This window comes from Meles meles, chromosome 17, assembly GCF_922984935.1.
Source record: "Meles meles chromosome 17, mMelMel3.1 paternal haplotype, whole genome shotgun sequence".
In the NCBI taxonomy this organism is placed as follows: Eukaryota; Metazoa; Chordata; class Mammalia; order Carnivora; family Mustelidae; genus Meles; species Meles meles.
Window position 1 is genome coordinate 45,675,780 of NC_060082.1, and position 22,005 is coordinate 45,697,784.

At 36.8% G+C, this 22,005-nt stretch overlaps 1 protein-coding gene across 7 annotated transcripts in view; it reads left to right on the forward strand.

Moving 5' to 3' along the window:
• Positions 1-22,005, forward strand: part of RALGPS2 (Ral GEF with PH domain and SH3 binding motif 2) — a 164,385-nt gene that overhangs the window by 136,685 nt on the left and 5,695 nt on the right. For 3 of the 7 annotated variants that reach the window (XM_045982372.1, XM_045982373.1, XM_045982377.1), the window contains 8 exons: positions 80-231; positions 4,102-4,156; positions 6,530-6,607; positions 8,160-8,265; positions 10,820-10,912; positions 16,629-16,734; positions 19,257-19,348; positions 19,929-21,989. In XM_045982372.1, the coding sequence (XP_045838328.1) occupies positions 80-231; positions 4,102-4,156; positions 6,530-6,607; positions 8,160-8,265; positions 10,820-10,912; positions 16,629-16,734; positions 19,257-19,348; positions 19,929-20,051 (805 nt within the window). In that variant the 3' untranslated portion in view covers positions 20,052-21,989. Of the gene's footprint in view, positions 1-79; positions 232-4,101; positions 4,157-6,529; positions 6,608-8,159; positions 8,266-10,819; positions 10,913-16,628; positions 16,735-19,256; positions 19,349-19,928; positions 21,990-22,005 lie in introns of those variants that run through there. The other 4 variants (XR_006815507.1, XM_045982375.1, XM_045982374.1 and 1 more) reach the window with 3 other exon arrangements.

The following is a 22,005-nucleotide window of genomic DNA, read 5'->3' on the forward strand; positions in this document are numbered from 1 at the left end:
GAGTCTTTAAGAGTATCTTTTATATCCTGAATTACCAACAATAATAAAATATATGAAAAATGTTTCTCTTTGTTTCCAGTTTCATTCATAAAATGAACACAGCAGAGTTTAAGAGTGCAACGTTCCCAAATGCAGGGCCAAGACATCTACTAGATGACAGCGTCATGGAGCCCCACGCACCATCTCGTGGCCAAGCAGAAAGTTCTACTCTTTCTAGTGGAATATCAATAGGTGAGAAATACTTCTCTGGAGGATTACAATGTATAAAAATGGGATTTTTAATAAAACATTTGAAAAAAGGTCACTAATCCTAACATACATGATAAAAGCGAAATAGCAGTTAGATATAGGATCATCTTACTAGTACCTACTGAAGTTAATAAAGAAATCATCGTGTTTTTAAAAACTGCATGATATTTTTGACTCCAATTTGAGGAATGGTGGGAAGAGAAGGTGGACTGGTTGAATTGGTTGTTTTATGCAGTTTGGTTGTAGGAATGAGGAAAGAGGTAGAGTTGGTATACTCCCAGTTTTTTGGATTAAGCAGTTAGTTAAATGATGATACCATTGCCATGATAGAGAAAACCAGAAGAGCAATCATTTGTAGGTATTTGTGAAGGATGACTGGGTTTGAGGAGTTTGGAATCCTATTTTGGACATGTTTGGTCCACATGGAGTTGTCAGGTAACTGAATATGTGACTTGAGCTCAGTGGACTCAGGTTAGGTCTGTAGATATTAAGTATGGGTATTTGCATATTTAGCATAGTATTTCAAGCCATGGGATTGGTTGAGGTCACCAAAGGAAAGCATGTAAATAAATAGGAGAAGACACACTAACATTTAGAGGTCTGATTAAATTACCTTTTTTTTTTCTTTAAAGATTAATTTATTTTAGAGTGAGAGAACATAAGCAGGCAAGGCAGAAGGAGGAGAGAATCTCAAGCAGACTCAGTGCTGAGTGCAGAGCCTGATGCGGGGCTCGATCTCATGACTGTAAGATCACGACCTGACATGAAACCAAGAGTTGGATGCCACCCTGTTGCCCCCTAGTATTTTTTTTTAATAGATGCATCATCAAAGGAAGTACAAAGAGGGATCAGTGAAACAGGAATAAAAGTCAGGGTATGGTATCACAAAAGCCCAGTAGAAGAGGTATCTCCAGGAAGAGGGAAGTATTTAATGTATCACTATCAAATGCAAGAAAAAAGATGAGGATGGGAATTGATCAGTGCATTTGGCAAGATAGAAGTCATTGGTGACCTTGATAAGACCTGCTTCATAAAATAGTGGCATCAGAGCCCTGATTAGAGTAGACTGGAGAACGAGAAGCCAGGGAATAGAGATGAAGGGGACCAAAAAATTGGGACCATACTGGAAAGGGATGTGAGGTTATGAGGAAAATTTGTTTTTACTTCCTAAACTTTATTTTCTGAATCTTTTAGATGAGCATTATTTCTTTTGATTATCGGAAAAACCTTCCTACAGTGTTTTGTTTGTTTGTTGTTTTTGTTTTTCTTAAGAAGGAGTAGAGGAGGAAAATAGCTTCTCTGATTTAGTGCCTGCTTGCTCAAGGGCTAAGTCTATTATTATTAACAGGATCATCTCAGTATTGATGAATAGTCAGTAGAAAGAAGTCTAAGAAGGAGTTCATTTTCTTAAACAAATTGACTTCCTTAACCCTTTAAAGTTCCAAACGCAATGAACAAAACTGCCTTAGAGCTTTCCAGCACCATTCAGCAATATTTAAATTCCAAAGTTTCCCTTTTGATAGGTACAGATGATTAAATAATGATAAAATTCACAAAATAGAAGACAAGTTAGCCACTTCAAATACCTCTTCACTAATGCTATAAGCTGTTTCTATGCAAATATCAACCTCAACCTGAAAAATAATGCATAGTGTAATTTTGCAAAAGAGAGAAGAACTTTCTTCCCATTAAAAATTTGTTACACTATGGAATCTGGCATGCCACTTAAACCAAAGAATAATTTTTAAAATTACAGCTCAAGTATATATAATATTTGACTTTTCCTCATCATAAATTTTTTTTTTAAGATTTTATTTATTTATTTGACAGAGATCACAAGTAGGCAGAGAGGCAGGCAGAGAGAGGTGGGGAAGCAGGCTCCCGGCTGAGCAGAGAGCCAGACATGGGGCTTGATCTCAGGACGCTGAGATCATGACCTGAGCCAAAGGCAGGGGCATAACCCACTGAGCCACCCAGGCACCACCCCCCCATCATAAATTTTATAATGATAATTCTTTAGTTTATCTGTGGCTTTTTCACTGATGTTCTTTTGGTTTTCACAAGATAATTATCTCATTATTTCATTCAGTTACAGTTAGTGTCTCAGTTTGGAGGCCTTTCTTTTAGAACAGGAAAAGACTAGGGATGCCTGGCTAACTTAGTAGAGTGTGCAACTCTTGATTTGGGGGTTGTGAGTTTGAGCCCCACTTTGGGTGTAGGGATTACTTAAATATAAAAAACTTTTTTAAAAAAGGAAGAGACTTTTAATTTTGCCTTTGTATTTATTTATTTTTATTGTAGGGCTGTTAAGTGGGTAAACAGTAAAGATTGTTAAATCCTTGTTTGTAAATTAGAACATTAGACGTAGATATTGCACGGTTTTTGTTTTAAAGCTCTATATTCTGGAAAGAAAGAAATTTACAACCATACATGGTAGATGTTACACACACAATTTATAGTTAAAAAAAGGTTTTTTGGGGCGCCTGGGTGGCTCAGTGGGTTAAAGCCTCTGCCTTCGGCTCCGGTCATGATCTCAGGGTCCTGGGATCGGGTGTCTGCGTTGGGCTTTCTGCTCAGCGGAGAGCCCGCTTCTCTCTCTCTCTGCCTGCCTCTCTGCTTATTTGTGATAAATAAAATCTTTAAAAATAAAAAAAAAGGGTTTTTTCCTTAGCTGTAGCTTTAATCTACAATATTAGTCTGTACTATGGAGATTTTGAGAAAGTACTCCACAGAAATTAACCAGTGCTTGGGACAGTGACCTCTAACATGTGGTGTAGAAGGCTTAGATAACCTAAAGTGGTCTTGCCCAGCTAAGAGAAGCATATCCACTCTGAGTTTCATGCTTCTAGAAAGACTTACATTTTTCTGCAAATAAGTCATAGTAATTATGATTGAATTTTCAGTGTTTACCATGTAATGCTACAAATCAAAAGATAATCTACAAGACTCTATTCCAGTTTCTTATCTGAACCACACAACCAGAAAATTTTTTCCTGTTACTGTTAACTCAGTTCTTCCAAGGATATTATATATAACTAGTGCCACTCTAAATACATAAATAAGGTATTAATCCATCACCTACAATGTGTACCTTTTAGCACTGGAGTTTGTGTCTCTTACAGAACACTGGTATGAAAGTCTCGTAGACAGTTCACTTGATATATAAGGGAAGATTAATCACCAGTTTTGTTGAGAGCCAGAATTATCTTTAAAATAACATTTAAATCAGTATAAGTTGTTTTAGACTCTCTAAGTTTATTCCCCTCAGTTTTTTCTTTAGTTAATGTGAAACTTTATATATTTAACTGCTATTCTGGCTAAAGAGAAAGTTTTTGGATTGTTACAGCACCATTTTTTTTTTTTTTAAATTTAGGGATTCCATCCTCTTCTACCTTGCCTCTGAAGGCAAAAATTAAATTTCATTAAGCTTTTTATCCTTAGAGTAATAAAAGGTTTTAAAAGGCTTATAGAGATAAAATAGAGCATGAACCTCTAAGAATTTCTCAACTATATTGGTCTTAAATTTTGACCGTATTTTTAAATTTAAAAAATTTTGTGCTTATGGTACATTCTCTAATGGTAGAAAATTGTTTATTAACATAATGTGAGCTGTAAGTAGCTCCACAAAAATGTTCTATGCTGTTTTGTTATTTTAGATAGTCTTACTAAATCCCAACGTACTACAGAATGAGCCTAACAGCATTAATACTAGAAGGAAGAATTAATATGTGGACGTTCACCCACGAATAACATGACTGTCATTTTAGAAGTACAATTAGAGAATCTATTTTTAAAATACAAAATTAAACTGTAATTCTGATGTTTAAAAAATAGAATAACTTTTGATTTTAGGTAGCAGTGATGGTTCTGAACTAAGTGAAGAGACCTCATGGCCTGCTTTCGAAAGGTAAGAGTTGTTCGTTTGAACTGCTTCAAGTTTAGTTTGTCTTTCTTAAAAGATGTGATCATATGCATTTTAACAGATAATATTTGTTACATATCTGTAAGGGACTATTTATATAAGCTTCCACCTGGTGGCAGAAATTAAAGTTGATATTTAAGTCTTAGCTAATAAATACATGTTTATTTGGTGACTTGATACATACTTGAACTTTAGTGCTTTTAAAATTATAAATTTAAAATCGTAATAACCAGTCATAGTCAACTTACCTACTTATGGTTTAAAATTATTTCTTTAGTTCATTTAAGTAATTTTAAGGCATTAAGTAGCATAGCCTACTTCATTCTCTGCTACCTTGTCAAGGGCAAAAAGACTTGGTATTAAATTATACTATAAGTAAAGCAGCTTGAAGTTTGAATTTAAATTGACATTACCTCGGAGTATGTACAGAGTGCACAGATTTCTACTGAAATCCTGTAAGGCATACTCCCTTCTCCTTTCTTTATTGCTTTAAGCTTTAAAAGTTGCCATCTGCCTACAGCGTGTATGCTAATATTGATCTTCGAATGTAAGATCTCCTTAAAAATGTAGCCGAACAGTGCAAATAATTTATTTACTAAGCATCCATTAGGACTTTTATATTGTCCTTGACCATTTCAGTTCTTCTATTTTTATATTTACAGGATGCTTGACTCTTGCCAAAATAATTGCTCCCTTTTGTATATAAACTGAGCAGCCTAAGTTTCTGAGCAGCTTTGAGGGGCATATTGAAATTGATGGTGTTGAAAATAGTTATCTAACTCCGTATCAGTCACTTTTTTAGTAGAAAACAATTTTATTGACTATCCATAAATGATACTGGAATTGGTTAATTTCATGCTGTCTAATTGGAATATTATATTCTTATTTGTCTGTTATGTGATTAAGATTTTATTTGTAGACCCAGCATTTCAAAGTACTCTTGAGCCTTTCTACTCTAATTATCAGTGTTCCTAAGTCTTACTGTTTTTGAGGGGCCTTAACAACTTGTTTTTGCATACTATTTCTCTTCCAACTTTTGCATTCAGTCTCTTTATTAGGGTTTGCCTGAAACGAGAAAAACACAAGTTGCCTCTGGCATGCTGTCTGTACAAGTGATTTTAGTTCTCTCCCTCCAGGAAGAGCATCATATGTTGATTATAGAGTGTATTGTAATCTTTAGATAAAAAACATTGAAAAAAATCATTTCTCTGTTTGCACCAGGATGGTGTTGTATTCAGTAATCTGGTCTCATCCCAGCAGGTTACTTTTGAAGAAAGTATTCAACGGTGTCACCTTCACATCTCAAAACAATATATTTCTTCTATGACACATGTTTTGCTTTGCAGACGTTTGCAGCTAAAAAAAAGTCTGTACTTGTGCCAAATTTAAATCTGTGGCTTTTGGAATTTTGAGAGCAAATTAATGCTTCCCGGCAGGATTCAGACATGGAATAATAAACAGTAAATAAAGAGCTAGGATTTTTTAAATACTTGTTGTGGAGAGTGAATTCGAAAATAGTTTTCTGAATGTTGAACATATCACTCTCTGTCCTTGTTTCCTACAGAGACATCAAATATGTTGCTGTTTAAGTTGCTAAAATAATGCTTTTTGTTTTAAATCACATTAATCAACAGTGCAACCTTTGGCTTTTCCCAGGCAAAGAAGTGTTGGTGATTCTGTGTGTGTGCGTGCATGTGTGTGTGTGTGTGTGTGTGTGTGTTTATTTCCTTTGTTAAGTATTACGTGCCATTTTGGATAAATATTATCTCAAGCCATTTTTATCATTTCTTGGCTTTACCATTTATTTCAGTTGATGTAGAAATAAAATAATGCCTTTTTACTCAGCTTGTCTCTTTTACTAGTTTTTTGGATTTAACGCAAAGGATAGAGAGGAAGATATAGATGTTTAGGCCACATTAATTTTAAGTTTAGAGCCCACATTGCTTTTAGGTGTCTTCATAGGGACATATCATAAAAATGAGTTATTTATATAGATCCAGATACCATTTTTAAACTGGAGTCCAAGAACTGGAATAGAAACAAAAGGATTTTTGAAGTATTTTCCAGGTTTTGATAGTGCTGGTTATAAATAACTCTCTAATTATCTTAGCAGATTTGTGAAAGCAAATGAATATAAAATGTATGGTATATACTAAGACCTGTATTTCTAGAGTCAGTAGAAGAAAACATCTTTTTTTAAATCTGTGCTGCATGCTTAAAAAAAGAGGAGCAACCACATACTATCCTTTTGTAGGATTTAGAAAACTGTTTTAGAGGAAGAAGTTGTTAATATTGTTCTAGGTATTGTTGTGAATAAATGCATATGTAATATATACGATTTATAATGGAATCCAACAGGAACAGATTATACCATTCTCTCGGCCCGGTGACACGAGTGGCACGAAATGGCTATCGAAGCCACATGAAGGCCAGCAGGTACAATCCCCCTGCATTCAGGGGTCACAGAACTCCCCTCTGGTGTTGGTGATTGGCTAAATGGGTGTGATTTCACAGTATCTCTGTTCTTTCTCAATTAATTGGCTTAAAAACTAAAAAAATACCCACAAAAGCTTTCTTTCCAAGATTTAATCTAGAGATAAATTTGAACTTTTCTTTCTGATCCACTGAGCTGATTTCAAAATTAATTCCAACTTGGTGGCCTTATAACAGCTGCTGGTTCGTGGATAAGCATTATTCAAAGGCTACTGTCACAGCATTTACTTGGCCAGTAAGTCTCCAGTTCATCTTTGTTAAGAATTTTCCATATATACTGCAGGCTCTGAATTTCGATACGTCTCAGTAAATACTATTTGTGCTTTTAGACTCATTTTGTTCAGTGGTTTATTAGTTAAACCGGGTCTCTTTCTGTACCATATTAGCTGTGGAATTAAATGAGACTGTTAGATTGACATGGGGCTAGAGGTTGCTGGTAATGGGTAATCAGCCACTTCATAATACAACAAATAAAATAGCTAACTTCAGAAGTAAACTTTCTATCAGTTTGGTGTCTAATCTCTTTGTGTATACCTGCCTGAATATAAATAGCCGTAGCATGAAATTTCTAGTGGTCTCTTGGTTTTTAAGTCACTTTGAAGACACCTAAATAATCATAACGGGATAACCTGGCAATCTTCAGTTTTCTTCCCTGCTGTAGGAATTCTGCAGTTCATGTCAGATCCCCAGAGAATGACAGATTTTTATTAGTGTGTATGTTTTAATTGACTTGTAGAAGTTACTGTTGTTTTAAATATAGGACCTAAGGCAGTTGGGTAAAGATATTTAAATGTTTAGTTATTTTGTGGTGGTTTTCTTAAGATCAATGAAAAGGAAATAATTGAGTTTTGGAATTATTCCTTTCTTGGAGAGCTGTTAGGCTATAATCAAACACTTATGCATTGAGAGCATTTAAATGTCATTACAACTTAACTGCAGTAGACTCGTTTTTTAAATAGGTTGTTATTGCCTATACCACTTCTCTCACCTGTTTTAGAATTAAGCATGGGTTTTCTTTTTCTTTCTATCTTTTTTGAACTTCTGCTCTTTTTGCTTTGAATTTTATATGCCTGAATACTTTTTTTTTTAACAAAAAGAATCCTCACCTTTCCTACCAGGACTTAAAGTTTCTAATGGGAAAAAATGTTTACAGCAGTGATGCAAATGTGGCATGTTAAGAAGAAGAAAAAGTCTTAAATCCTTACTTTAATCTTCATTAAAGTGAATCACTCTATTCTTTCTAAATTACATTTGTTCAGATATGTAATAAAATGTGTGTTTTTTAACCACCTGCTGAGTTTAATAACTTCCTGATTAAACTTTTGTGACAGCTTAGAAATTTTAGATCAGTAAGCCTTTATAATTAGTCTTCTAATGCCAAGTACAGTAACAAGGTTTTAAAATTACGAGTAATTACATTTCAGTTAAGTACCTACTTTGTAACTACTATACACAAAAGGTCTTACATGTTCTTTTTTTCATTCCATTATTATAGTTCTGCAGAATCAGAGGATTTGGCAGTGCATTTATATCCAGGAGCTGTTACTATTCAGGGTGTTCTCAGGAGAAAAACTTTGTTAAAAGAAGGCAAAAAGCCTACGGTAAGATCTTGATGTACTATATTTTAACACATCTTTAAAAATAAGCAAACATATAGGACCCTAAAAAATATGAAAACAATGAAATAAAACCAGATGTATAGTACACTTGAAATCATTGGAAATGCGCATTTGCCTCACCGGGTTTCTTAATTTAGACTTCAGTTAGATCATACATTGAGGGTGCTCCCGTACTCCTCTCCATCCCTTAATACAGTTCTTATACAAAACCACTTCTCGGAGAACCTTGAAAGTATATGCTGTTATGAAATATTTTAGTAATAAGTTTAGGAAAGATAAAGAATAGAGAGTAACAACCCCCAAAAGTGGAATGCAACCAGTTTTGTTTTGTCAGTCCTAAGTTGTTTATTTAAATCTCTGTAATGCAGTTTCATTTTCCTTCATAGTAAATGTCCTCCAAACCTTCGTTCTGTTTTTTTTTAAACAATAAAAGTTTAGTGGCACAGAGCCTTTTGTAGATAACTTAGAAGTTTCTTCTTTCCCAGCAGCAGCAAGCAATTTGACTGCTAACGAGAAAAGACTTTTTTTTTCTTTTCTCAAGTAATAGTATAATTTACCTGTTTTGGAATAAAAACTTCAGTGTGTATCCAGACTTAACACTTTCGAAGATAGGAGAGCTTCTTCAAATGTAAAAGTGGTTTACATCTAAGCAGTCTGATTTTGCTGCTTACGTCACGGTAAACCTTGGGCACACATAGTCGAGAAGCTACACGAGGCCAGCTAGGAGAAACTAGGAGCAGTGTGTCAGCTGGGGCATTATGATGCTGTTGCGTGCTAGATGCTGCAAATAGAGCAGCAAACAAGATGAGGCCACATGCCTGCCTTGTGCAAGTGACATTCCAACGAGACAGAAAGTAAGCCCCTTGAAATAAGGTGATGGGATGGCAAGTTGAGAGGATGAGGAGAGGCTGAATGAGCAGGAGAGCCAGCCACATGAGGATCCCAAGTTCAGGCAGCGAGAAGGCCCATGGCCCTGAGGCAAGTGGAGGAGACGAAGTCAGAGAGGACAGTCGGGGTTGCTTGATGAGGTATTAGGTACGGTGTATGAGAGAGAGCATGAAGGTGAACGTGGTGTCAGGGTTGAGGGGCCAGTAAGTCTTGGCTAAGTTCACTTAACTATGCATTTTAAGTATAGAAGTGGAGACGTCAGTTTGTCTCTAAAAAGTACAGTTCAGAAGTTCTGCCAGAGATGGTGGCCAGAGATGGAGATTTGAGTGCTGTTAGCATACAGATGGTATTTAAAGTATGGGACCAGGTGAGACCGATTATCTGTGAAGAAAGTATGGCTGGGGAAGAAAAGAGGGTGAGGACAGAGTTCTATAGCACGTCCGGGTCTGCTCTGAGAAGCATAGAGGAAAACGAAGGAACTGTTACCAGAGAAGCATAGAGGTTACAGTATTTCATGAAGAAAAGAATGACTAGCCATGCCGGCTATTGCTAAGGGGTTGAGTGTGGTGAAGAACAGAGACTTTGGGATATATCAGGGATCAAGGACCTTGACAACAGCAGCCTCACTGAAAGCAAGCTGAGGAGAAAACGGGCAAGAGAGAAGTAGAGTCAGGGATTAGCGACGCCTTGCAAGGAGGTATGCTGTAAACAGGAGCAAAGAAATTGGGTGCTCTCTGTTGGGGCAGGGGACGGGCAGTGGAGGGATTTTCAGTGATGGGAGTGCTGTGAAGCCTCATTTGTGTAATGATGGGAGAGGGAGAGAAATCAAGTCAGTGGAGAGAGGAGTAAATTACAAAAGCAGATTTCTTGAGGGAGTGAGATAGTAGGATCTGGAGCATGAAAGGAGGGTCGAGTTTCTCCTTTGATAGAAGGGGCATTAGCTCTTCTGTTGCAGCAGGAAGAAAGGCTGAGTGGGTGGGTCAGCAAACAGATACTTGGTCTGGGGAGATGAGGAAGTCCTAGCCAGATTTCACCTATTTTTCTCTGTGTGTGTGCAGTGCTGTTAGAAGGGAATGGAGGACTAGGATTTTTAAGAAAAGGAATGAAATGGTTGTCTCCAGAGAGAAAGAGTATGATGACTTGATGGGGTAAAAATGAAGTACTGTTGATTCCTTCATGAGATTGCTGGTTCTAATTTTACCAGTTGGCACAGTTTGATGTTTCCAGCAATATTCAATTACTATAATGTGCCGAGTAATCAGACTGTTAGATTTAAGTAAGGCTGGCGTTCTATCAGGAGAGAGGGACAGTGAGATTCAAGTATTTGGAAGGGAATGGGTATAGTGCTGGACCCTGTGGTATTGGCTAAAAATGAAAAAAGGAGAAGGAGGCTACAGGATGGGGAGGCAGCGGCACGGCTCGATAATGCTGAAAAGTGGTATGATTTTTTATGAAACCAATAGTTATCTGAATAAAAGTAGTAATGGAGTCTTTTTGGTGCAAGTGACAGGAATGTGGGAGGTAAAGATTTCGGAACTGATTCAACTCGAGGCTGAGGCGGCTGGAGTGGAGCTAGAGGTCATTGGCACTAAGAAAGTAAAGAAACTGAGAAGCCAGTGGTAATATGTTTCTGTGTTTGTCTTTCCAGGTAGCATCGTGGACAAAGTATTGGGCAGCTTTGTGTGGGACACAACTTTTTTACTATGCTGCCAAATCTCTAAAAGCTACAGAAAGAAAGCATGTAAGTATTCCTCCTCTAAACTGCTAGCCGAGGTTCAGTGCCTCTTCATGGTTGTAAGGAAAGTAGTCCTAATGGGATGCAGCAATTTGGATTTTTTCCATATTCTAATCCAGAAGTTCTTACGTCTCTTCCTTGTGTGACTGTTGTGGTAAAATTACTTCTATTTAGTAAGACCATTCCAGGAAAGGTCTTGGAATAACTTCCCTATTTAGAGGTTTCTTTTTTTGAATGCTACTTTTTCATCAAAAGGTCAAAAGTGCACATTACTGCTGTCTGTCTTGGCATCAAAACCTTCCCAGGCCTGAGTTTCTTATTCAGAAAACAGTTGAAAACTATTGCTTTGGAGTCTCAGTTCATAATCTGTAAAAGTGAGAAATTGAGACCGTCATCTAAAGATCTTTCCACCTCTGTCTCAGACGGAGTGGTTTTGCTCAACAGTGAAGAGGAGTAATTGTTACTCTCCCTATTATAGTCCACTTTCTTGTGTTGCAAATTACTTAGAAGAAGCCTCTCAATGCACTTATTCTCCAAATGTAGAGCCTTCCTATAAATCTTTTTTGCATGCTGTTTTGTTTTTATATGCTAGTGATCCAGTCTTTGAAAGAAAGAAGTTTTCCATGTTGCATTAATAAAATCCCCTTGAGAAGAATTTTATTTCTAAGTCATGTATTTTGGAGTGAAATTAAGTGGTTTACCATACTGAGGAAAGGTAATCCACTAAAAAAATGGAGTCCTTTTACTGTGTGTAAATGATCAGTGACGTTGCATAATTCAGAGATGCTCTTCTCTATTCTTGTGGTTCTGGTTCTTTATAATCAAACCAGAAAGGTGCATTTTCTGTTCAAGTGAATGCCGTAAGTGCCCTGAGATGGTATCACCTTCCTTCCTTCCTTGCCACTCCCACATCTATCGTTGTCCTGAATTTCACATTGATCGTTGCCTTCCTCTTCTTCAGAGTTTACCATATATGTTCCTTAAACAACACATGGCTTCATTCGTGGACTGTACCTGCATGGAATCGTATGAATTCTCAAGTTCTGTCTTGTTTTGTTTTGTTTTGTGTGTGTGTGTGTTTGTTTTTGTTTTTGTTTTTTGAAAGGGAGAGGGTAGGGGAAAGGGCAAAGGGAGCGTTGGGGGGGGAGGAGAAATTCTTAAACAGGCTCTATGCCCAGGGTTGAGGAGCCTGATGTGGGGCTTAGTCCCACGACTCTGAAATCATGATCTGAGCTGAAATCAAGAGTCAGACACTTAACAACTGAGCCACCCAAGCACCCCTGAAGTTCTGGCTTTTTGGCCCACTAATATTTTACAGTTGTTTAGGTACAGTCCTCATATTGAGGTAAAGGACTGTTTTTTGTAGTCTGGTTAAAGTGACTATTGCTCACACAACCCACAGAGTTACACAGACTAGTTCCACCAAACATTTTGCAGAGTAATTGCCTGATCAATACTGCTATCCTCAAAGGGAGGAAAAAAGGTTGCTATAACGAAATTAAATCCTTTGTCTTCAGATATAGTTAACTTTTCACATAGCCACTTTGAGATGCTTGGCTTGATTTCACTTAGTTGACAATTATAAAAAAAAGTAGCTATTCAAAATTAAATTTTTTTTATTTTTTCCTAACTTTTTAGAAAGAAGCCAAATGAAATTAGAGCGTAGTGGTTTGTGAGGAAATCAAATGAGTGCCAAGGAAATGGACTATATTCCTAATCTTTTTAAAGTAAAACTGTTCAGTAAAACAAGAAATTGTAAGAACAACATAGAAGGTAGAGCGACAGGCTCCTGATTATATTACAGAATCAGATTTAGAAGAGATGTGGCACAGAACTAGAAGCAATGAAGGAAAAAAATTATTAAAATCATTTTCAAACAAAATACAAATTGCAAGAAAATAATGGCTATCTACAAGCAACAGATAAAGGATTAAAATGTATTCTATAAACAGAGCACCGCCTGTGTGGTGTTCTTGCAGTTTAACTGAATCTAATCATGAAGAAACAGTCAAATCCAGATTGTGGGACATTGTACAAGACAACTGGCTTGGATTCTTAAGACCAAAATTTGGTGGATGGAGGGGGGTGAGGGGAACAGGAGGACTCTTACAGATTAAAAGAGACTGAAGAGTCTGAAAGATAAATGCAGTGTGTACTCTGGTTGAATCCTGGACGTAATGTCTTTTTTTGTCTTTTTTTTTTTTTTTTTACAAAAGTCATAATTGGGACAACTGAAAAAATTTTAATATGGACTTTATAAAAAATGATATGTCTGTTAAATTTCTTAGATACTTATATTGTAGTTATATAGAAATACATTCTTATGCCATACATGCTGAAATATTTAGGACTCAGTTTTATGATGTCTGCAGTTCAAAAAGATCAAGCAGATGCACAAAATGTAGATTTGTGGGTAACCACTGTGGCATTCTTTCAACTTCGTAGTTTCAGCCTTTGAAAATTAAAAGTCAGAGAGAAAAAAATTACTAATGAAAATATACCTGTTCGTTTAAGTCTATAAATGCAGAAGGGGGAACTCCAGAAGCCCACAAACCCATAAGTTTTATACTTTTTTTTGCCTCTGAGGAGCAGAATAGGCTTGGCAGTGTGGACTAACTGCGGAGACCAAAGGGGGACTCGTATTTTTATTTTTTTTATTTTTATTTTTTAAAGATTTTATTTATTTATTTGACAGAGATCACAAGTAGGCAGAGAGGGAGGCAGAGAGAGAGGAGGAAGCAGGCTCCCCACTGAGCAGAGAGCCTGATGTGGGGCTCGATCCCAGGACCCTGGGATCATGACCTGAGCCAAAGGCAGAGGCTTTAACCCGCTGAGCCAGCCAGGCACCCCAGGGGGACTCCTATTATGTCTATTTTTAGATGGGCTTTTTTTTTTTTTTTTTTTAAGATACTATGTATTTGAGAGAAAGAACACAAGCAGGGGTGGTGTGGGGAGGGGCAAAGGGAGAGGGAGCAGCAGAGTCCCCGTTGTTGAGTAGGGAGCCTGACACAGGGCTCAATCATGACCTGAGCTGAAGGCAGGCGCTTAACCAACTGAGCCACCCGGGAGCCCCTGGTTGGATATCTTAAAATGAAAACACTCACTGTAAAAATACCCTTTAATGGAAGTTAATTCATTGTTTTTAAAAAAAAAAAAATGTACAGGTATGTTAGAACCCATTACTGTGTGGTGGAGAGGAAATAAATACTGTTTGCTTAGTTAAATTTTTAAAGACCAAGACTGCACCTGAAAAGAAATCTGTAATAAAACTGAAGACGTTCCACAGCTCCATGAGAATAAAACAGACACTAGAAAAAGGGAAAGAGGAGATAAATAGAAGATGAAATGTAAGTGGCTAATAAACATGAAAAAATGATCAACCTTATTAGATACCGAAAATGCAGATTAAAGAAGATCCCCTCTTTTGCTATTAGGCAAAAAATTTGAAGATTCTTAACAGAGACTTGGCCATGGTATAGGGAAACATAGACTATTGTCCATGATTTTCAGAAATTTAAATTGGTATTGCTTTTGTGGTGGGCAGTCCTGAATAAGCAATTTAGGGTGAATTTAGGGTGAATTTAGGGTGAATTGGCATCTTTACGAGTCAGACCATCTTCTTCATCTCATAGTATTTCTTCATTGGTTTTTGTCTTCTTGGATGGATGCCTTTCATCAGTTCTACTTCTGGATATCTTTTGTCACGTGTATTGCTAGGTGCCTCTCTTAGAAGTGACTTTTCTATTTCTCATGTATAGAATTACAGATGAGAGACACCTGCGTGGCTCAGCTGGTTAAGCGTCTGCCTTTGGCTCAGGTCATGATCCCAGGGTCCTCGAATTGAGTCCCACATCCGGCTCCCCGCTCAGCGGGGAGCCTGCTTCTCCCTCTGCCTGCTGCTCCCCTGATTGTGTTTTCTCTCTCTGTCTGACAAATCAGTCAGTCAGTCAGTCTTTAGAATTACAGTTGATTTTCATACTGATCTTTTCCAAGTGTCCTGGTTGTGCTTTCTCTTTCTCTCCGACCAGATCTGTCTGTCTGTATGATTTTCATACTGATCTCTTCCAAGTTGTCCTTGCTCATCATTCTTAACTCATTTGGTAGATACGAGTAGATTTTCTTTGTCAGTATTATGATCTGTAAGTAATGGCATTTTACTTCTTCCATACTCTTACACCTTTTATTTCCTTTTTGTTATCCTGTTAAGCTGACTTAGGTCTTCAGATTCTCTGTTGAATTGAAGCAGCAATGATGGGCATCCTTACCTTGATACTGATTTTGAAATGTTTTTAGCATTTTACCTTTGAGTGTGTGTGTGTTGCAGGGTTTTGGTTTGGGGATTTATTTATTTATTTATTTATTTTTGGTCTTTTCCTGCTTTATTTTGGTTTGGTTTTTGTGTAAGTTTTGGTTTGCTTGGTGGATACTCTCTATTGAATTAGAAAATTCCTTTCTATTCCTAGTTTGTCACAAATACACATTATATTTTTGCAAAAGCTTTTTGGGTAAACTGAGTTGAATGTATTTTTTTCCTTTTTAATCTGTTAATATGGTGATTTAGTTTAATAATTTTTCTGAGGTTAAATAGATTTTCTAAAGTTGAACTCATCTTGCTTTCTCGAAATAAACCCAATTTAGTTGCCTTAGTTGATTTCTAACATTAAACCAACTTCACATTCTTCAGATAAATCCAAATTGGTCATCATATATCAGTTATTTTGGGGTTTTGTTAAGATTTATTTATTTATTTTAGAGAGTGAGAGAGAGCATGAGCAGGAGGGGCAGAGGGGGAGAGAGACTCTCAAGCAGACTCCACACTGAGCGTGGGGCTCAATGTGGGGCTCCATTTCACAACCATGAGATCACGACCTGAACGGAAACTAAGAGTCAGACACTCAGCCAAGACTGTACTACCCAGACGCCCCATTAGGTTTTTTATACACCATTATTTTACTTAATATTTTTTCATTTATGGTCATGAATGAGATTAACCTAATTTTCTGTTCTTTTCTAATAGCTCTTTTTTCTATTATATTTTTTTCAAGTATAGAAAAGTAACAAGCATACTAAGAATACCTTTTTAAAGAAATAAAGTAAGAAAATATTATTAAGAATTGTCTGGGTCACCAGGATGGCTCAGTCTTGATCCTCAGGGTCATGAGTTCAAGCCCCATGTTGGGCTCCATGCTGGGCATGGAGCCTACTTTTAAAAAATTTTTTTTTTGTTCAGTAGTACTGCTCATTTAATAAATCATCAGGTTTCAGATAATAACCCTATTACATTGTATACTTTAAAGTTATGCTGTGTTATTTGTTAATTATATCAAGCTGGGTAAAAAGAAGATAGCACCCTGATTAAAATGCAGGTGTGTTTCCTAATAAAGGAGGGGTTTGGGGCAGCATAGTAAGGAACAAAAAAGAAACCACAGATATGAATTTATTAGACCCAGCAACAGATCATGCTTTTTTGGGACTCGAGACTCAGATAGTTAGGTTTTGATGAAGATTTGAAGCTAGGAAGGATCTGAAGAGTAGTAGACTATCTAAACGGGGCATGCCTACATGGAATTTAGTAGTAAGTAAAAAGACTGTGAGCAGACTTGACCAACATGAAGTCACAAATCTCTCTCGCGGGAGAAACTGAGAATGTGCTTATCCTTAATTTTTGCTTAGGATGTGCCATAAATTTGGTGTTTCCATTAATGATCTTTTTATCTCTCAGTTCAAATCAACGTCAAATAAGAACGTATCTGTGGTAGGATGGATGGTAATGATGGCTGATGACCCAGAACACCCAGATCTCTTCTTGCTGACTGACTCTGAGAAAGGTGAATCATTAGAATATCTAGTGTTTAAGGTACTGCAAGTATATAACATTCAGTTGGTCCAAACATAGTTTAATTGGAATACTTGACCAGGAGCATGTTTAGTGGTTTTATCTTTTGGGAAATAATCCTGTCACGTAATGTGTAATAATAATATCAGTATTTTTGGTATCAGTATCTATTATAAGCATATTTTCTTTGCTGTGTGGGCGTAAGCTTGCAATTAAAAGCCCAGGTAATCCTTAGGGAGCTCAGAACCAAGCCAGGGCGGGAGGAGGGAGGGAACTGGGGAATCAGTTACCTTAAAATCTCAGACATTTGCTATATATACATAGGTAGTACCCCTTCATCTGCACCCTGAGATAAATTGTTTTTCTTAACTTCTGAATGTGGCAGAGGTTTTCCTCTGATTGTGTTCCATTATTTTTAATTAAGCTAATTGGTTATTTAACTCCTATCACTTTCCAAATAAGTAGAGTTGATAGTTAATACTTTGCTTACAATGTAGGGAGAGACTTATGGATGGAATTATTGACTATTGACCAGAGGAGTTGTTTTTTTTTTTTTTAAAGATTTTATTTATTTATTTGACAGGCAGAGATCACAAGTAGGCAGAGAGGCAGGCAGGGAGAGAGAGGAGGAAGCAGGCTTCCCGCTGAGCAGAGAGCCCGATGCGGGGCTCGATCCCAGGATCCTGGGATCATGACCTGAGCCAAAGGCAGAGGCTTTAACCCACTGAGCCACGCAGGCGCCCCGACCAGAGGAGTTTTTTAAGCGGATCAGAGAAGTTGGAGGGTGGGCCATGTAGAATCACACCGTGTGCATCTCTAAGTGGAGGCCGCCGGTGCATCCTGATGTGATTGCTGCTCTTCCTTCATGACAACTGCCAGCTGTTGATAAGCACCTCAAAGGAAGCCAGACAGCAAACGCATTCATATCTGCCCAGAATCTTCAACTACAGCAGCTCACCACTGAAATGATAATTATTGACTATGCACCTATAATTTGACCTCTATTCAGAATGTATTTTGTATCAACAGATACTCTGCTTTTAGAATAGTAAAGCATTTTAAGTGAAAACTTAAGCAAATATGTTGTATATGGAAAAAAATAATAGTAGCAGAATGTCTCATTTTGAGATGTATAGATTGAGTTACGGAGCAAGAACTTCCTATTCAGCATTCTGATTTCAAAGTCCCTGCTCCACCCCCAGATCTCAAAGGCATTATTCATAAAATTACATTTTAAGGAGATCATTTTCATTGGGCTTAGTTAACAAATTCTTTCTTTCAGTTTCCCTAGGGTGGCATGATAAAAGTATTTCCAAATAGCCAAGGTTTTTGTGCCATCTGTACTAATTGGTCTTTCAGAGCTGGGGCGGGGTGAGAAAGTAGATAAATGGCAGCCGTGGGCAGCTTTATTGTAGGTATGCCTTCAATTCAAATCGTTCTCATGTCCACGTCTGAGTTCAGCAAATAAAGCAGTATTATTTAACATTAAACATTTGGTGAAAAAACTCTTGCTTCTAAAAGTGAAAAAGTTCTCTGAGTGTTCCAGTCTCAAAGGAAAGCTCCAGCATGCGTAAAGGAAGGTCAGGCTCTTGGGCCATTGAATGCAGTAAAAAAGGAGGGAGTAGAATTCAAAACGAATTGAGAAATAAAAAAAACTTAGGTCAGTAAAAAAAGGGAATAAAGCTCAGCTTAGGGCAGCCTTCAGTACGTAAATCCTTTCTTTTTTCAGTTTATCACCTCAATACACACAACCGTATAAGATATATTTATTATCTGTCAGTCTTGAATTAGTCAATGCAAGTTCTAATATGCACAGCACGGATGAATTTCTGATTTTCTAAAGGAGGAAAGTGACTCTTCAGATTTTCCCAGAAATCTGTGATAATTTCGGCAAACGTAACTAACACCTAAAAGCATAGTTGATGTTAGCTAATTAATCCTTAATCACATTATATACCTCTGTTTAAGTGTTAAACTTGTTAAAGCACTTTGCCTGTAAAAAATTAATATCAACATATTCTGTACTCTCAGTCCCACATACAAATCTAGAAGGGCCAAACAGTTCTTTTATTTGGGTATACTTTACTGCAAAGAACATTTAAGGAGACAAATATGGTTCTCTTCACATTCATAAACAGCAAAATGGTGACTTTCTGAATAACTGATAGCGTGTGAACATAGCATAGAGAACTCTTTTTTTATTTGTATTAGAAAATCAGCACTGGGTGTTGTGCAAAAAGAATGAATACTGTTACGCTGAAAAAATTAATAAAAGGGGGAAAAAAAAAAAAATATGATCACCCCCATGGGGGAAAAAAAAAAAAAAAAATAAACTATCAAAAGTCCGAAAATATTAAAAAAAAAAAAAAAAAAAAAAAATCAGGTGCTAGAGACAGAGAATTCTGAAAACTGAGAATTCTAGTTGCGTTTTATTTTGCTCCTTGATATCAGGCTGAATTATATGTGAGGATCCTTAAAATTTTATCATTTTTCCCTTGTTTCTAATAACCTTAGGAAACTCATACAAGTTTCAAGCTGGCAACAGAATGAATGCAATGCTGTGGTTCAAACATCTGAGTGCAGCTTGCCAGAGCAACAAGCAGCAGGTGAGCGGCAGCTCCCAGGCCTCAGGACGCTCATCCCTGGGGACCATGTGTAAGAGAGTTCCAGGGGAAGTCATCAGACTAACATGATGCATGAAGCAGAGAAATGATACTGTTTTTATTCTTTTTCTTATTGACAGCAGTCAGCAAGGTATGAAGTCCACGTTTTAGTGAGGAGATAGTCAATAAAATAATGAACAAACAAAATTTCAAATGCTTAAACTATGTAGAGAACAATACAAACTGTATAAGGAAAACAGAATTATATGATACAGAGGGATAAGAGTAGACACAACTTAAATAAATAAGAGTGAGCAGCAGAGATCTCCCTGAAGACATTGATAGGAGTGACAAGAAGGAACGGCCTTGTGAAGATCAGGGGAGCAGTCGTCTGGTCGGAGGCACAGAGAGTTCAAAGTTCCTGAGGCTGGAAGGAGCTTAAGGTGTTCAAAAGAGGCAAATGTAGCCCATGTCAGTAGAATATAGGGAGAGGCAAGAAAAAATAGAGCCCCAGGGAGGTAAGACTTAGATGGCACTGTAATAAAAATTGTTCTGATTCATCTTTATTAATAACTTGATACAGCTTCCTGTGGTGGCAGCAAAACCCAGAACCATTTGGATTTGTTTGTTTTTATTTCACCAAAACAAAGATGGTCTAATTCAGACACTTCTCAGCTGCAGAGGAGAAATGAAGCCATGGTGTTGATTTCCCCAGACCCTGTTGCAAATCTAAAGTTGAGCGATGAATTAGTAGAAAAGATGTGAAGTAAACATAACTACAGTTATGGAAATACACGTAGACCTTTTGTAGGCTCGTTTTTAGTTGGATATATTTGAAGACCATTGACTTCAGGTACTGAAATTCAAAAGTGTACAATTAAGTGTTATCCATGACTTACTTTGATACTATAAGACACGACGTAAGTTTATATCATCTGTTAAAAGTTTTTTTCACCCTGTACTGTCAGGACCAAAGTTTTACCCCTTTTATGATAAAGGAAGAAGCTAAGTCTCAGAAATGCTGAATGACATACACAGGGTCAGACAGTCAAATATCTTTATCTTTTAGGTCCATTCTTTTTAAACATTATTAGAATAGGCTTTGTTCTCTTAGAATTTTTATTTCTCATATATATACACACACGCACACACACACACACACACACACACATATATACATATATGAATATATATGAAAGACTGCTAGCAGCATTGGTATCATTTTTAGTACCCTCCATTAAGGACATGAAATGCCATAGAACAAAGTCTACTTTTTTGCCTTTGTCAAGTTAGGATCTGGGACAGAATGAAAGAAACAGACCTTCTTTTGCCTAGACTGAGCTTATGTGCAACTCAGCTTACACTTAAAGTGTGCTTAAAGTATTAAGTGTCATTTTTTTTTTAAATCTCAGATTTCAAGATTAATCTAGACACCAACATAAAGGTTCAGTTTCTTTCACTGTATTAACAGATCTTCCAGCTGAACAAGTATAAGTGGGGTTTTTTTATTTGTTTGTCCATGTACTTGGGAGAATCAGAGTAGTAACAAATATATAAATAGAAGCTGTGAAATATGAAAATTTTTGGTAGAAGACTCTGATTCATTCAAGTACAATACCTTAAGTCACATTCAAGGGACTTAGGAGGAAATGAACTTATACTCTGTTTAAACATGGGTTTCTTAAACCAGACCTGAGAAGTTATACTTTTAAGTACTTGAGCATTTGTATTGCACTTGATTTATGATTCAGTTATGATTGTGTTATTACAGAAGGTGACACGTATAAAAGATTCCCCCCTTTTTTCCTTGAATATCCTAGGTTTTCAGAAAAGATTACTGAAGGGATAGCTGTTGAGCTGTTTTAAAGGACAGAGAAATGACCACTGAAGTGGGAGTCTCTCTCCCACTACAGGTTTACAAAACAGTAAGGGTTAAGAGTGTTTTTAACATGGTGAAACCCTCTTTAGTCCTTGACTGGAGGACCCATCAGCTGATTTTCAAAAACAAAACATATTCATATTTCAAACATTGATTGTGGGATTTCTCTTCACTACAATGTGGACTTCATGTCTTATTGTTGGTTTCTATAAGGAATTGAATTAAACCCGGTCCAGTCTGTAAGCCTCACACTGTAACCTGGTGATTTTTCAGAGTCACCAGGTGTCAGATCACAATTTATCTAGCGATGAGTTTTATTCTTTCATACTTAATTTCATGATGATTTCACAGATTTTTAGTAATGTTCATTATAAAATCATCCATGCTGGATTTTAAAATGTGCATGTAGGAATTCCTGGTAATACAGATAATGAGAAAACAGATAATACGTACATTTGCCAGAGTGTCACCCTGACGAGAGCCATGCATCTTGTTCGTTTGCTCACTCAGTGGACATCTGCTGAGCGCCCTGTGGTAAACAAGAAAGATACTGTCTCCATCCTTACTCCGTTTTCAGTTTTCTGGAGAGTATTAACTCAGTGATTTTCTCAGAAATGTTCTAGCATATTTTATTCATTATTCATAAATGATTGCAGTACCTTCTGTCAAATTCCTTTTTTAAAAAAGTTATCTGGGATTAAAGTAGCAAAGAAAGATAAGAAATAGTACTTTGAAAAGCACCTTTTAAATACTATCAGTTTTGTACTGCTTATATTTTTAA